The sequence below is a fragment of the Saimiri boliviensis genome, chromosome 5, assembly GCF_048565385.1.
Source record: "Saimiri boliviensis isolate mSaiBol1 chromosome 5, mSaiBol1.pri, whole genome shotgun sequence".
Taxonomy (NCBI): domain Eukaryota; kingdom Metazoa; phylum Chordata; class Mammalia; order Primates; family Cebidae; genus Saimiri; species Saimiri boliviensis.
In genome coordinates this window covers 2,701,730-2,717,758 of record NC_133453.1, presented here as the reverse complement: position 1 = coordinate 2,717,758, position 16,029 = coordinate 2,701,730, and the positions used below count along the sequence as shown (strand labels likewise).

Genomic DNA, 16,029 nt, shown 5'->3' with positions numbered 1-16,029 from the left:
TCTGAAATGCTCTAAAAGCATTTTGTAGGCTGAGGCGGGAAGAGTGCTTGAGCCCAGGAGGCCGAGGCTACAGTGAGCTGTGAATGCACCGCTGCACTCCGATCTGGGTGACGGAGTGAGGCTCTGTCTCCAAAGAGGAAAAAAAAATTGGAAACTCTTTGAGTGCCTACGCGATGCTCAAAGGAAATGCACTCTGGAGCATTTTGGATTTCAGATGTTTAGATTAAGAATGCTCGATCTGTAAGTATAATGCAAATATTCCAAAATCTGAAATACTTCTGGCCCCAAGCATTTCGGATAAGGGATAGTCAACCTGTCTAACAATCAGCAGTGAAAGGAAATGTGAGGGAAATCTGGACCAGTCTCTTCCAACACTGGCTTCTCCTGTGGTGAGTTTAACTGGAAGCTCCACATGCTGACCAGTGCTGTGAAGCAGGCCTGGGGGCACGGGCGGGCGAGGAGAGCTGCCCTGCTCTGCCCTGCTGACGGCACCCGGCTCTGCCCAGGCACCAGCAGGTCAGCCCGCTGGCCTTTTCCACTTCAGACAGAAAAACGGTTTCACACAAACATGTCAACAATCCCCGACTGTGTTGGGTCATTTATTTATTTAAGGACAGTAGAAATTTCTCACAGCCCTGGCTCATTTTGGGAGGAAATACGACCGGGACCTGGAGGGCCAGTTCTGCAGAGCAGTCTCCCAGGGGAGTCCGGCCAGGGGAGGGAGGCGTTAGGGACTGAGGGGAAATACACAGGCCTGGGCTGGCCCCAGGGCGCCTGAACACTGTCCCCAAGTGTGTCCCTTGCCTGCAAGATGCTGTGGGGTGAGCAGGCTCCCTGGGCAAACACGGTGGGGGGACCTGGATGTGACCGCGCAGTAGAGGACACAGAAGCTGTCATTGCAGGTGGCTTGGCTTCACCATGGTGCTGACCAGGCCTACTGCCCCTCTACTGCAGGGCGCCTCCTTCTCAAACCCAGCCCCTCTGAGTGCTGAGTACTCTGGGCTCATAAGCAGAAGCCAGGCGTGTCCACCCTGCCTCGTCCTTCCCCAGACCAGGCCCTTGAGCGCTCCTGTCCACCACCAGGCAGACTTGCCGACTGATGGACACCACTCATCATGTGGGGAGGGAGGGTTTCCTTCCAGGCCGTCTTAAGGCTTCATCATTTAAAATGCGCTTTCAAGGGGCTGAAGACATTTCCTGAAGGTATTCAGCGATGGTTTTCTTTCAATGATCAAACTTCTATATTCTATAAATGGTTTCCAAATGTCAAAATAACTCCATTTTACCTACCCTCCACAGCATTAATATTCAACCTATAAAGAATGGCTTCTCCTCTAATTAATGCTGTATTGTTACTCATGGAAGCAGCCACATAAATAGGACTATTCTGGGCCGATGACTTCAGTCGGAGAATCAATTCATTAAAATTAAAGGTAGCAGGGGTGTGGCAGCTCATGTCTATATTAACAATACTTTGGGAGGCCAAGGCAGGAGGATCACTTGAGGCCAGGAGTTTGAGACCAGCCTGGGCAACATAGTGAGACCCCCATCTCTGCAAAAACTAAAAGAAAATTATCCAGATGTGGTGGGCTGAGCCTGTATGCCCTGCAACTCAGGAGGCTGAGGCGGGAAGATTGCCTGAGCCCAGGAGGGCGAAGCCGCAGTGAGCCATGAACGCACCACTGCACTCCAGTCTGGGTAACAGAGTGAGGCTCTGTCTCCACAGAGGGGGAAAAAAAAAATCCAAGGTGACCTCCCAGGAGTGAGAGCTGGGCAGGGTGAGATTCTGCCAGCTGCCATGTCTGCTGGGGGAGGCGGGGTCCCGGGCAGGCCAGGCCCCGAGGCTGCTGCCGTGGGGACAGCACCCAGAGACGATTTTTCTTGAACACACAATGAACTGGGCTTGAGGATGAGGCCAACACTGAGGAGCGGAGGGTGGAGGATGCCCATGTTCTGAAGGGTCTTCTGGGGGCTCTGCACACCTGGGGTGCCAAGGAGCTGCTCGGTCCATGAGCTGCCTGTGTCCAAAGGCCCAGCTGTACCCCCTCCCATGGGACCCTGGGGTTCAGAAGTTTCTGGAATGTCTTGCACAGAGTAAGGGTCAACCCCCCAGCTCCACCACAGGGCCCCAGTCCCCAGAGAACTCAAGAGACTTCTTCGCCTGCTTCAGGACCATGGCTCCAGTGCTCAGGGACGAGCACGGAGTTCCAGGATCTCCAGCGCTCTTGCAGGGAGCCTGGCCCAGGCATGCACCGCTGGGCAGCAGCCCAGCTCAGGGCAGGTGGTGGCAACTGCTGATGCGGGAAGGGACAAATAGCTCGCTCTGGATTTTTAAATTTCTCTCTCTCGCTCTCTCTCTCTCTCTCAAAAAAGGTGGGAGGAAGCATGGAGAAAGATTCCCATGGAGAATCTCAGGCCAGCAGGGCTGGGAGGCCTTTGGGAAGGTCAGGCGCACGGGAGCAGGCTGGGACCCTGCCGGGTGAGGCCACGCAGGGACACCAGCTCCTCACCGTGCTGAAGCTTGCGGTCAGTGGAGAGGAGCAACGCAGGAGCTGACGTGGTTTGAAAAGAGGTCAAAGCACTTTCCGGCCTGCGTTTCCCAGCACGGGGAGAGGGGAGTTTCTGGTGTTCCCAGCCCCCATCCACCTCCACGTGAGTTTGCCGCTGCTTTCGGGAAAGGCGGCCGGCTCTGCTTGCCCGCTCTGCCCTTCCAGGCAGGAGCACCTCCCTTGCGCCCACACTCTGGCTCCTGAGGTCTACCTTGCTCCTCCTGACACCCCAAAAGGCCGGCCCCTCCCAGCTCTGGGGGAGACACTGAAGCACCGGAGAGCTGCGTCTGTGCCAGTGACAGCAAGTGCACCCCACAGCCAGGGCAGGGGCCTGCGCAGGCCTCCGGGCGGCCTGACTCCTGGAAAACAACGGGAAGACACACATCCTACCGACTGCTGTACCTGAGGACGCCCCACGGCCTGCACTGCTCCCTGCCTAGGCCAACAGGCTCCCCTCTCTGCCCAAGTCCACGTGGGGAACTTCTCCATCTGCATCTGTGCACGAGTGCATGCCTGTGCCCAGATGGGAGGGCGCAGCTCTCATCTGTGTGCCTCAGATCTGGACTGAATACTTGGTGGGGGGCTGCTGGGCTCACCCCCTCAGCTCTGGGCCTGCACTCAGCTTTCATTTGCAAACGATAAATTCTGCCTTGCACAGGCGTGCTGGCTGCAGGGCAGTGCAAATTCAATTCTTTTCAAGTCTGGCCAAAAACTTGCCCCAAATTAAGAGATTGCAGCCTATTTACAATACAAAATAAAATAACTCTAGGAGGCATGGCGGTAGCATGAATAAATGCCGTTTATTCTCTTTCTGACGGGATAATTTTCAAAGCAGTGATTTTTATAAAAACTCAGGAAGAAAACAATTTTGTTTCATTTCCATAACAGAATCCAGACCTTGAGCTTCGCCCTGTGCTCTGTGATCACACATGTTGTGCTGTTTCGGCTGCAGCGGCTCCTACCGTCCGCGGGCGCCTGTCCTCCCTGCCTGCAACCCTGTGGGGATTCGCGGCACGGCGGGACCATGATGGCCCAGAACCGCTCGGCCTCACCTCCTCACGGCAGCCCTCGCCACTGCCACCTCTTCCCAGGCGGCATCAAGGAGGCTGGGGGCCAGGGGAGAACCTTTTTGTTACTGAGAAGTTCGACTGCAAGACCTGACCATTCCTGTGTGGACCGATGGGCAGAGGCCCAGACCGCAAAGTCCTTGTGAATTTGAGCGCCCAGGCCAGGTCTATGTATCAGCAGCTCGTAGCCGGCGCGCCCAGTGAGCAGCCCCACAGCCTCCATGTGGCACATGAGAATCAGAGTCATTGCACTGGGAGCCCCACCTATAGCCTCGGGTGGAAAATGGGTACAGAATGAGGAGACATGTGTCCTACCCATGCCATACTGGTGGCCTGATGTGAGCAGATGACTGCTGCAGACTCAGGAGGGGCTGACAAGCTGGCTGCACACAGGGTCCTGTTTCTCCTGTTCCTTACAGTGAGAGCCACTGCCCCCCAGAGCCTAAGCTGCGAGCACCAGATGACCTTCCTCAGAGAAAGGTGCCCGTGTCTGCGGTCAAAATGCTCTTGGCTCACGCGGCCTTTGAAGCCACACGTGGGCAGCCCCGGCCCGCCAGGCCCTGTGTGTGGAAAACAGCTGGTAGCAATTACTTACTTTGAGGGAAGAGAGGCTGCGATTTCTGTGACCACTGGGACTGGAGAAGAAACAGGACATTATTTACACATTAAAGGAACACTTACCCCAACACCACCGCAGGGGAGCCGGACGAACACGGAGGCCAGCGAGCCTGTGGGGGGAGGGAGACGGTCAGAGAGGCCAGGGCCACACGGCCGAGGCGCTGGGCAGGCCCTGGGAGCACTCTGCGGTCTTCCGTGGTGCTTGGGCATTTGTGGGACACCGAGGGGCAACTGCTCCCCACGTGATGCCCTGTGGCCCCGATACCGGGTCAGCGCCTGGCCCTTAGAAGTGCCGTGGCTCCTGTGAGGGCTGAGCTGAGTCACAGACCTTGGTAGGGACACCTCAGATTGTTGTGGCATCAGCCTGTCAGGGGCTGCGGGGAGGCACCAAGCCACTGGGGAGCACGAGGTACCCTGGTGGTAGCCTGCTACAGTCCATGTCCCTAAGGGGCAGTGTCTAACAGCAAGTCCTGCTCCTGGACCCCGTGCCTGGCTCCTCACTGAGCTCCTAGGGCTTGTCCAGCAGCCCCCTCCAATGCAAACAAGGGGCGGGTCCCAGGATTAAAGATGGGTGCTGGGGCCTCTTTGACCCCAAGATCCTTGGGAATGTATGCAGTGAGAGCCCCTCCCTGCGACCCAGGCGGAGCGTGCACAGCTCACTGAGGGCTCCAAGGATGTCACAGCTGCATGCCAGGTCGCCTCCCCCACCCCACTGCTCTGGCGCCCACACCTGCTCCGACGGTGAAAAGGCAGTCTTTTTCCTGTTTGACCCCAGTGCTGGCTGAATGTACGTCACCAGCTTAAAACCCATCTGTTGAGGACAAGAGACCTCCATGAACGAGGCACAGGGCCTGCCATTCCCAGCTGCTGCCTGGGTCTCCAGCCCCTCAATCTCCACAGCCCACGGCCCCTCCTGGGCTGGAGCTGGGGTGACATTTCACATGCTCCAGAGAGACTGGCTTGATGTAAGAGGCTTCTTTATCCAGTGTGGGACCCCACTTTCCGGCCTCAGCCGGGCTGTGTCCCCGGGGCTCCTCTCCCATGCTCTGCCAGCTCTGAACAGCAGACCACACCCCGTGTGCTCTGGTCCACGCTCCTAGGCCCAGACAACGGGGCCACGGGAAGGGGCTGGCTGTGGGTCCATCAGGGCCTGCCCGCCTCTCGCCTGGAAGGCTTGCCGCACTGGGGAGCTCGGTGTGCACAAGGAACCTTCCCGACGGCTCAGCATGCCTGGCTGGGAAGAGCAACTGCGATGGCCCCAAGCCACAGGGGAGTGGCTGGCGCAGATAAGAGGCTCAACAGAGGTTGTCCTGCTTTAGCCCATGGATGCCCGCACCCTCCCCCAGATGTCTGCATTTCCATGGATGCCCGCACCCTCCCCCAGATGTCTGCATCCTCCATGGAGGCCCGCACCCCCACAGATGCCTGCACACCCACAGGATGTTCTGCTTGACTTAGCCCATGGACACCCACACCCCTCACAGATGCCCATACCCCTCCAGGATGCCTGAACCCCCCCCAATGGATGCCCATATACCCCATGGATGCCCACACCCCCCCATGGACATCCACACCCCCGACAGATGCCCACACACCCCAAGGACGGCCACACACTCCACAGATGCCCATTGCTGGGCCCTAGTATGAGGCCCGGTGCACAGAGCTGACCCAGGCTCTTCCCACTCTGCGGAGGCCACGCATCCGCATTGAGGCTGGAGGCTTCTAGAATGGCCAAGTCTATGTCCATATCCCGGGGCTGGGAGGTTGCCATGCCAACAGGGAGCAGAGCAGGAGGCAGGGGGCAGAGGCAGGGGCAGGGGGCAGCAGCTGCAGCTGCTTTTCAGAAGGGGCTCAGGGGCCTCCGGGCCCCCCAGGCAAAGAGAAGACAGGCCGGGCCCCTAGCTGCTGGGATGGCCTGGCCAGCTGAGGGGCACAGGTGCCATGGAGATGCTGCAGCACTCCCATTTCCAGACAAAGCTCCTCGTGCTGGGAGAGGCCAGCCTGTGTCAGAGAAAGTCCGTGCTCCTCTCCACCTGGCCTGGCTCTGAGGGCAGGTCTGGGTCTGTGCCCACCTTATCCCTGCTCCCGGCCTGGGCTGCACATAGCACCGAGCCAGCAGGCTCTCAACACGGTGCCTCTTGGTCCCGGCCCTCACGCCTGCTGAGGCAGCAGCACCAGCATGGCCCCCGCTTCCCTTCCCAGGTGCTATCCTGGGCCTGCTTCTTCCACATCCATGGCTCACAGCCCCACCTCTGCCTGGAGTCATGGCTCCTGAGCCTGCGTGCCGTGTCCACACGTGAGTGTGGGATGTAGGACAGCATCAGCTAACATTTCTCACCTGAGGCTCGTGGGGGCCAGCCCTTATCCCCACAGGTACGTTGGCCGAGCTCTCCTCTGTGCCTTGGTGGCAACAAGTAGTGGGCATGGGGCTGACCGCGTGGGAAGCAGCCTGCACGCCCAACCCCTTTGGGAGGCGCTGGGGCTGAGCAGGGGCTGAGAGGAAGCTGGTGGGATGTGGTGGGTAAGGGAGCTGGTGGGCAGGTGGAAAGACACTGAGAATGGAGGAGGGCGTGGGTCCCAGCCGCCTGATGCCCTTCCCGTCATCTGTAGCGGGGTCGCCTAGCGCCAACCTCACCACAGGGGCGGGCACTGCCTCGGAAGGGCGGTCCCGACCTTGGTGAGTAGCTGAGTAGCTGGGGCTGGGAGTGGCTTGGTGGGCACCTCCTCCCATCACTGACTACTCCCACGCGTGTGAAAGACACTGCCGGAAACCAGGGAGCTCATTTTCCAAATGATGCAAGCGCTCGGCTGTATGAGCTCACAGGAGACAGACGTGGCCGGGTGTCTGTCAGACACCGAATCTCTTTGAAATCATGGCCAACCATGTCTACATTAAAACCACAAGTGATCTGACTGTTCTGAGTTTGCTCATTATCTGGAAAAGACCGAAAAAAACAAAGAAAAAGTCTGCGATCTTGCATCCAAATGCTTGTGTCTCGGAATGGAGTTAGAGGGACAGAATTTTGGTGACAGCCCTGAGGAGCCCGGCAGCCTCCTGTGGTTTGGAGCCACAATCACCAACACCAGGCCATGAAACATTCCAGCCTGCTAACAGGGCCAGAAGCCCCATGAATGACCAACCTACTTGCCCGTTAGCCGCAGGCTGGCAGACAGGCGTTCTGTGCCTGGGGCAGGACAGCGAAGGCTCCAGGCGTCCTCTTGCTGCTGCTCCTGCGTCCTGGTTGGGAGGGTGCCCTCGCTGTGCCAAGTCATCTTCCTGCCACACTCTCCCGAGCTTCACTGGCGCCCACTCCACAGAGGCCCAGGTCTCCCTGGACACAGCACTGTGCCAGCTGACATGAGCGGATGAGCCGTGTGATTCCCGGTGACATCTAGGATAGCAGCCAGCCTGTCTGAGGCCCACAGTCCAGTTCAGCCGAGCCTTCTGCGTGGCGTCTCAGCACATCAGAAAGGAAACATGAAAGCCCTTGGATGCAGCTTGTGGATTCCATTAAGAGGAAAGAAAAAATCGCACAGTGGTGCTGAAACACCTCATTAGGGTTATGTTGGCAAAACTCAAGATCGTCACTGGCTGTCACTGTGTCTGAAATACTTCGGTGGGTGATAATGAGGTTTCTGGGTTAGGATCCTTGTCGGAAATTCAAAAATTGATTTCAAGTTGTGAGAAGGCAATGGGTGAGGTATCCTCACAGGAATGTGAACAGATTTTAAAGCACAAAGCTTTGCAGGAAAGAACAGGAAACAGAACGATCAAACTGCCTGTTAACAGAACAAACCGCACTAGAATGGCTGCCTTCGGAGGGCAGGAATGGGGCAAAGCAATGCTGCAGAAACTTACAAGAAACCAGCAATAGGAAAGGGCCTCAGGGGCCGACATGGGCCGTGAACCGGGGTTTGGGGCCCATCGGGTAACCAGCCATGGCAGGAAAGAGAGCTCCGAGCTCCTTCTGCCCTTGACTATCTCCCCAAGGACACCACACATCCGACTTTCTGCTTTCCTTTCTGACCTGTCTTAAACTTTGTGTGAAACTCACTCAGAAATCTAAGCAAGGCGGTGGAGCTAAGCCTGCTTCCATCGTCCTGCTGGTCCTGCCTCCGCGGTCCTGCTGGTGGAGCGGGTCCTGCCTCCGTCCTCCCACTGACGCTCTGGCCTCAGTGCCTTGATGCACAGCCTCTGCCCACCCAGCTCCTGGACCTGCCCTCCCCACTATCCACACTGCCCTTGCCCTTGAATCCCTTCCCTGGCCCCAGTGGGTGCTCCCTGCCTCTCCCAAGTTCTCCATGATCCATGTGTCATCTGCTCCTCTAGGAACGCATGCCCCTTCCTCAGAGGCGGCTGCATCTGCTTCTCTGCAGGGCGATCTCAGACCTCCTGGCTGCCACCATCTCACAGACCCTCCAGTCGAGCCTCCCAATTTTCTTTGGCCCCGGTAGAGCAAGTCCTCTGGTGGCTTCTAAGAAAGAACAGCTGGACGGGAAGCTCTGGACCTCGCTTGCCTGGAGTCCTCCGTGCCCCCTTCCTACTGACCTGGCAGTTTGATGGGACACAAGCCTCAGGAGGGCAATGATGTTCCCTTAGAGGTGGCATGGCCTCGGGACTCATGGAGCCCGCAGGTGCCCCGGCTCTCTCTAGCACCCCGGCTCTCGCCTCTGTCCCTGCATTCTGAGGTTCCGCTGGTGCACCTTAAGAGGGTCTTTCTTACCCCGGTGGGTCTTTGCAGCCCGGAGACTCTGCCTTTCGTCTGGGGCCTTCTGAATGCCACAGGCGCCTCCTCTGGCCTTCCCTGGGAACTCCTGCCGCGTGGACCCTGCATGCTGGCGTGAGCTCTGGCCTCCCCCATCATCTCAGGTCCCAGCTTCCCGGCACTGCTGCGTTTTGCTCTGGTTTCTGGGACATCACATCACTCTATCTTCCAGTCTGAGGATTTTCTTTCTGTGGTCGGGCATTTAATTTCTGTCTTCTCTACACCTCCCGTGCTTTGCACGTTTCTATGGCACTTGTCCGCGTTACATGGATGCAGCGTCCCCTCTCTGAGGGCACCAAGGGCGGCTGGGTTAACGCCGTCCACTGTCTGCCCCGCCGCCTTCCCTGTGCGGCTCCGTCTCCACTTCCCTGTCAGGCGCGTTCTTCAGGCCTGGGTCCTCCTTGGCTGCCCACTCCTAAGGGGATGTGCCAACCACCGGGTGGAAGCTCTGGGCACACAGGGGCTTAAGAACAGTGAGCACCAGTAAAAGTGATCTCGGGGGCTATTTGTTGGGGACTGCTGCTGTCAGCTTCTTTGGGGCTGGTCAATCCACAGAGGGGTCTTCTGTCTTCTGCTGGGAGGGTAAAGGTCAGCATGCCGGCAGCCCAGTGGGGAGGAGTGGGGGCTTGCCATGCACGCTCTCATCTAGAGCAGCTGTCCCTTGTCCAGGAAGCCCCTGTTGCGCCCTTTCCAGAGAAGCAGCGGGGGACGCGGCTGGTAGGGTCATGCAGTCGGGGCCAGGGGCCTCCTCACCAGCTTCGGCCCAGGCCCTTATCTGAGCACCTCCCTGAGTCCACAGCTGAGCCTGAGCTGTCGGGTTCTGTGGGGTGGGCCGGTGGCTCCTGTAGCTGGCACTGGCTCAGAACCCACCTCGTGAACCAGCTCAGCTGCACCCCGCCCCCTACTTCCTGCTGCTGCTCACTCCTTTCCCGCTTTCCCTGACCTTCAGGCTTTTGTCCTTTTAGAAGCTCCTGAACCACAGGGCAGGGGGGCTCTGGAAGCAGCTTTACTGCCGCCCCAGGCCAGAGCCCACGCGTGTCCTCACGGCCCCCCGGCTCCGTGGTCTGTGACCCTGTCGGCACCTGCAGCCGGTATGGAAGATGCCCTTAGTGAGTGCATGAAGGCCTGAGTGACGAACGCAGGAAGAACTAGGTGCCAGGTCTCCGAGGTGGACTCTGCTGGGCACAGGCCTGGCACGGAGGACACCTCCCGCAAGGCACCCACCACCAAACAGTCAACAAGCCCACCCTCCACTTGCCCCTACAACCCTGAGTTCACGGTTCTTAGCTCCCCCTGTCCGCCTTCCTGGGGTCCTGCCCAGGAGAGCCGAAGTGCTCTTCCCAACGCAAAGGCACGGAAGATGGGAAAGAAACCAGTGGGCAGTGACTGTCCCGGTTCAGGGTGGCTGGGAGGCAGGGGGGGACCTTATCAAGGAATGAAGGGAGCCCCCATCCCCGCATCTGTGCTCTGCGTCCTGGGACCTCCCATCCCCGGGTCTGTGCTCTGCGTCCTGGGACCTCCCATCCCCGGGTCTGTGCTCTGCGTCCTGGGACCTCCCATCCCCGGGTCTGTGCTCTGCGTCCTGGGACCTCCCATCCCCGGGTCTGTGCTCTGCGTCCTGGGACCTCCCATCCTCGGGTCTGTGCTCTGCGTCCTGGGACCTCCCATCCCCGGGTCTGTGCTGTGCGTCCTGGGACCTCCCATCCTCGGGTCTGTGCTGTGCGTCCTGGGACCTCCCATCCCCGGGTCTGTGCTGTGCGTCCTGGGACCTCCCATCCCCGGGTCTGTGCTGTGCGTCCTGGGACCTCCCATCCTTGGGTCTGTGCTGTGCGTCCTGGGAGTCCTGAGCGCCCCATGAAGCTGGCTGGGAGTTCACCTGCTTCTGCTGGAGATCCCTGTGTAAAGCCTCTCACCAGCTCCCCAGGCAGAAGATGCCTGTCAGAAAGTTCTCTCTATGAGGCCAAAATTCCTCTCTATCACCCATGCAAGGTGCTTCCAGTCAGAGCCAAGACACAGCAGCCTTTCGCGCTGGAGTGGTGGACACCCCTAGGCCTCCTCTCGCTCTCGCCCTGACAGGTCTGCAAGTGGAGCTCAAAACACAGCTGCAGGCTCCAGTGGGGCAGGGGCGGGCAGTGCGCTGGGGTATCCCTTCTCAGCCTCGTGAGTAAACCCTGTGATTCAAGATTCTTCTAAACCAGGAGCTCTCTGCCCAGTTTCTACACAAACACATGTGCTACCTGGCACATGCGTCACCAGTGGCTTGTGAATGGGGGTGAAGGGTTCCCTTCCAGACCCTTTACCTTATAACCTGGCAGGCGACACCCACAGGAGCCCCAGACACAGGGGCCGAGCTGGACACACAACCTCGGGGCTTCAAACCCAATACGGAGGAAAGGAAGGGCCTCCAATACCTAGAAGTTTCTTACTGTCCAGTTTCTGCCGGTTGAGGGGGTTCGTGCCGTACAGGAGGGTGTGGGCCTCCGAGTGCACCGTCTGCAGCTCCTCCAGGGTGGCCTTGCGTCCGCGGATGCACTGCGGGGACAGGTGAGAGGACACTCACACGTTCTGCGGACACTCCCGGGAAACCATCGCCCAAAAGGAAACGTAATTTGAAACACAAACAAGCACATTATCTGGTTATTGCAGAATCACCCAATGTGATATTTTTAAATATTTAAGAAATATTTTAGAGGGCTTACACTTAATTACAGCTTAAAAAAACATTTTAAAAGTTAATTCCAGCCTTCAACGCATTACCCTTCACTGTCGCACAAATGACTCGGCATCAAATTATTACTTTGCTTTCCAACTGCCAGGGTCTGGTCTTAAAATAGAGGTGAGCTGCCAAAGGCGGTGTGAGCTGCTGCGCTTCCCTCACGCTCAGGGAAACCCCAGCTCAGCTCCGGTGTCTCTTCGGACCGCCCTGGGGCCACCAGCCGCCAGGGTCTGGCACCTGCCCTGATGGCCAGCTGTCGTCCGGCTGCGTTTCTCTGTGGTTTGGGAATTCCTCAGACTGAGAAGCCTGGACTAATCCGGATTTTCCCCAGAAACTCACAGGAAAGCTTCCGTTTTTCAGTTGAGCTACACTTGTTTAATCTTTTAAAGGGATTATGGCTTCGGACATGAGACTTCAGTTCACATTTCCCGTGGAAATGGCTGCTAGAGGGCTAGGCCGCCACAGGGCGAGTCACATGCCAGCCAGGCAGCCCCGGTGGTGGCTGTCACCTGCTTCCCCCAGGCAGGAGCAGGATCTACTCTCTCCTTCCTGACCGCAGCCTGGCCCCAGCATCCACCGACCTCCTGCAGGCCTCGGTGTCCACCCTGTGTGTGAGACATGTGGCGGGCGAAGCTCTGGGCTCTGCGTCAGCCCAGCACCTGGGGCTGCTCTCAGGCCACCAGAGCCCTAGCACATGGCCTGCCTGCAGAACGCACTGCAGCTGTGGGTCCTGTCCATGCACCGTGCGGAAGGAAGGGGTGAAGCCAGGAGAGCTCAGCACCTGCCCACAGGGGTGGGGCCCCCAGAGGGCAGGTGCCCCGGGCAGGGGAGGTCTGCTCTGGGAGGGGGCCCCTTTCCACAGGACTGGGCTTTCTCGATAAAGGTCCCTGGTTTAAAAAGGAAAGATGTGATGCCACCTTCCCACAGTAGAAACAGCTCCATGGTCCCATGCACCTAAGCCTAGTGCGGCTTCCACTTTGGGGACATAAGCCAAGTGTCCCTCGGAAGCCAGGCGGGAGGGACGTACTCCCTAGCTAGGGGTCAGCTGGGGCCCTGGGCAGCTGCTGGGGGTTCTGATTTCTTTTTTTTTTTTTGAGATGGAGTTTTACAGGGTTTTACTCTTGTTGCTCAGGCTGGAGTGCAATGGCGCTATCTCGGCTCACTGCAACCCTTACCATGCCTGGATAATTTTTGTATTTTTAGCAGATACGGAGTTTCACCACGTTGACCAGGCTGGTTATGAACTCCTGACCTCAGGTGATCTGCCTGCCTCGGCCTCCCAAAGTGCTGGGATTATAGGCATGAGCCACCACACCCGGCTGAGATTTTTCATTTCTAACGATTTCCGGAAGCCCTGCTGCGTGCACAGCCACAGGCCGCTGTGGCCAGGGCCAAGTTCCATCTGGACAGATGGGCCTGGGCAGCCCACACTCGGGAAGGCCCCTGTTGGGGATCACAGGTCGTGCCCTAGGGTGCCAAGAGGCAGGTCATGCAGTGTGGACTTCAGGTAAAAGAACGGCAGGGCCCCGGCAGCCATGTGTCCTCTGCACTCAAGAGTTACCCACTAGATAAGAGCTGGAATTGCAGCAAGAGAGACTTGACGTTATTCCACAAATTCAAGTCACAAATTCAAGTCAGTGTTAGAATAAGGCAAAGAAGAGAAGTAGAAAACCCCCCTCCTTACAAACACATGAAACAGAGACAGAAAAGACACAGGACAGAACCACCAAAAGCTCTGTGACACTGTGATGGCTCAGAGGGCACACGGGCACTGGAGAGATTCTTCCAGAGCGAACGGATGCTGGTGACCGCTTCCTGCTTTGTTGGGAGGCTGACCTCATTTCTGTCACCCTTCAATTCCTAGCCTAAGACATTAGGAGTCTGCTCCTTACAGCAAACACAGGTTTGGGGCGGGGGGCACCCCCCAGTTGTGGCCCTGGTCTCTGCGGCATCTGACCTGCAGCCCACCCCTTCTCCACTCCTTCCTGGACGAAGTGCCTGGAGGCAGGAGAAACCCAGTTGGGCATGTGATTTGGCCAGGAGCTGCTCTGGCCGCCAGGAAGCCTCTGCAGGAGGGCGGGGCCCATATAGGCACGTGGCTGTTCTCAGAGGACTTGCACCCGCTCAGAATGTGTGAGGCAGCTTCCCAAGGCCTGCCCGGTTGCTCTGGTGTGAGGCAGGGGGCAAGGCAGCTGGACCCGGGGCCACCTCTTGCTGGCCCAGCCTGCAAGCCCCGACAGGGTCCCAAGCTCGCAGAAAAGATCTCCCATCTCACTCCCGTCCTTCCCCACCACACAAAGCCAACACAGCAGCGCGAGGGCTCTCCAGGCAGGCCATCGTCCACCCAGAGGAAGGCTGTTGACTGCGAGATCCCGCCCTCAGGCCTGGGCTTCAGTCTTGCTGTGGCCTCCATGTGGTCTGCAGACTCAGGAAGTCACAGCCCTGTCCACCCCATCTTCTCCTATCAGGTACCCATGGCCCCTCTGCTCAGCCATCTCAGGAGGCCAGTGACCCCTGGCAGGCCTGCATGGAGGGTGACCTTGCGCCCCCCGGGCTGAGTGAGCACATCGCCGGCTCTGAGCCTGGAGGCTACCCGCAGTGTGGTGCTACCCCACCTGTGGGAACAAGGGGCTACTGTCCAGGGGGCGTGGCCTCCGTGGCCTCCGTGGCCGTCTCCCAGCCACCTGTCTCCCCCAGCTCTGCTTTCCCTCGGATCCTGCCAGTCTCAGGGCTTGTCCCACAGCCCCGACCCCTGGGGACCCTCTGCTAGCCCTCGGCCCAGTTGTGGCTGGCACCTCCACCCACAGCCTCTCCTGTCTCCACCCATGGTGCCAAGGGCAGGCGGGTGAGTGGGCTGTTTCTCCCGGGGTCTTCTCACTCCTCCCTTGCTTGCTTTTGCTTTTCTGGCTGACAGACCCTCTCCCAATGCCCTGGCCTCAGTGGACGCCCCTGGGGGTGGAGACACATGTAGGGGAGGGACAAAGAAGCAGGTGGTGGAGCTGTGGGGGCCTCAGGAAGCCTCGGGCAGCCCCTGGAAGCCGGAGCAGGACGGCTGCTGGTCCTGTGGAAGGAGGACTTTCCCACAACCAGTGTCCGCTGTGCAATGCTGCCCTCCAGTGGCTTGGCCATTCCGACTGGCTTCCTGAAGCAGGTGCCAAGAGCCTGGGCAGCGGCTCCGCCCCCCTCCGTCCCTCCTCCCAGAGGGCGCTGCAGGGGAAGGTCCTGGGCCTGACTCGGAGCCCTCCCCGCTGAAACTCACGAATCACCAATAAAACTGGCAAACGAAATGAGAGTGAAGATAAGCCATGGATTGACTCAAGCTCCCAAATATGCCAGTTTCTAATGGAGGGACAGGCAGACCTGCAGAGTGGAATCCTGCAGAAACGGCCCCTGTAGCAAGGCCCACCACGCCAGCTCTCCGGCTCAATCATCTCTGCCACGGCCGCTCGGGCCCTGAGCTGTTGGAGAGGTGTTCCTGCCCACTCTGGGAGCTCTCTGCAGTGTGGCTGGATGCCTGGTGTGGGAGGGGTCCCAGCATGGGTGGGGCATTGTGCGACCCTGCAAGTGTGGCCAGCCCCTCTCTATAGACAAGGAAACGGAAATTTCTCCAAGGCCACCAGCTTCCAGACGGAGGTCCCTTCTCTTCCTGCCTCACTATCTGCAGGGCCTGGTCACACCCTCCTCCCCCTGGGAAGTGCAAGATCCCTTGTGACAACTGCCTCCGGGGTGAAGAGCGGGACAGCCTCACCCAAGTGAGGCTCCTGCCCCGGCCTCAAGCGTTTCTTGGCTGATCCTTTCTATCTCCTGGGGCCTGGGAGGCCACCGCAGCCAGGTTGGGGCCTCGGCTCTGGTTCCTATCAGCAGGTGGGACTCGGCCCTCCTTGTATGAGAACCAGTGCAGCCGCCAGCTGGCAGCCAGGGAAACCGAGGGCCAGCCAGAGCTGCTGCACCCCTGAGACGTCCTCTCGTGACTGAGCCGCGTGAGGGAGCTGAATGGAAACCAGGCCAGGGCCTGCCTGCAGCTCTGACCCCGCCACCGCCCACCGCCTTGCCGGCACCTTAACTCTGAGGACGGTCCCAAGGGCCTGAGGTCTCCCTACGTTCTCAAAGCTTTTCGAGATTTAAAAAAAAAGAGATTTTAACAAAAGCCAGCAGGCCTGATCTGAGATCTAATCAGATTTCCCCACGGCCCCTTCCTGGTATCCCAGGAACTGGCTTCCTCGGGAAGTGACCAGGACGCCGACAGCCACAGCCCTGGACCTCGGGAAGAGGCTGCTAGGTGGGAGGTGGGCGGCAAACGTCAGAAACGGGCG

The 16,029-nt window shown here is 58.8% G+C and overlaps 1 protein-coding gene across 9 annotated transcripts in view; it reads right to left on the bottom strand.

Annotated features, from left to right (window-relative positions):
- Positions 1 to 16,029, bottom strand: part of HDAC4 (histone deacetylase 4) — a 340,829-nt gene that overhangs the window by 40,631 nt on the left and 284,169 nt on the right. For 7 of the 9 annotated variants that reach the window (XM_039469908.2, XM_039469907.2, XM_039469910.2 and 4 more), the window contains 2 exons: positions 11,412 to 11,532; positions 4,298 to 4,344 (listed from right to left, as the gene is read on the bottom strand). In XM_039469908.2, the coding sequence (XP_039325842.1) occupies positions 4,298 to 4,344; positions 11,412 to 11,532 (168 nt within the window). The remainder of the gene's footprint in view (positions 1 to 4,297; positions 4,345 to 11,411; positions 11,533 to 16,029) is intronic. The other 2 variants (XM_039469911.2, XM_039469912.2) reach the window with 1 other exon arrangement.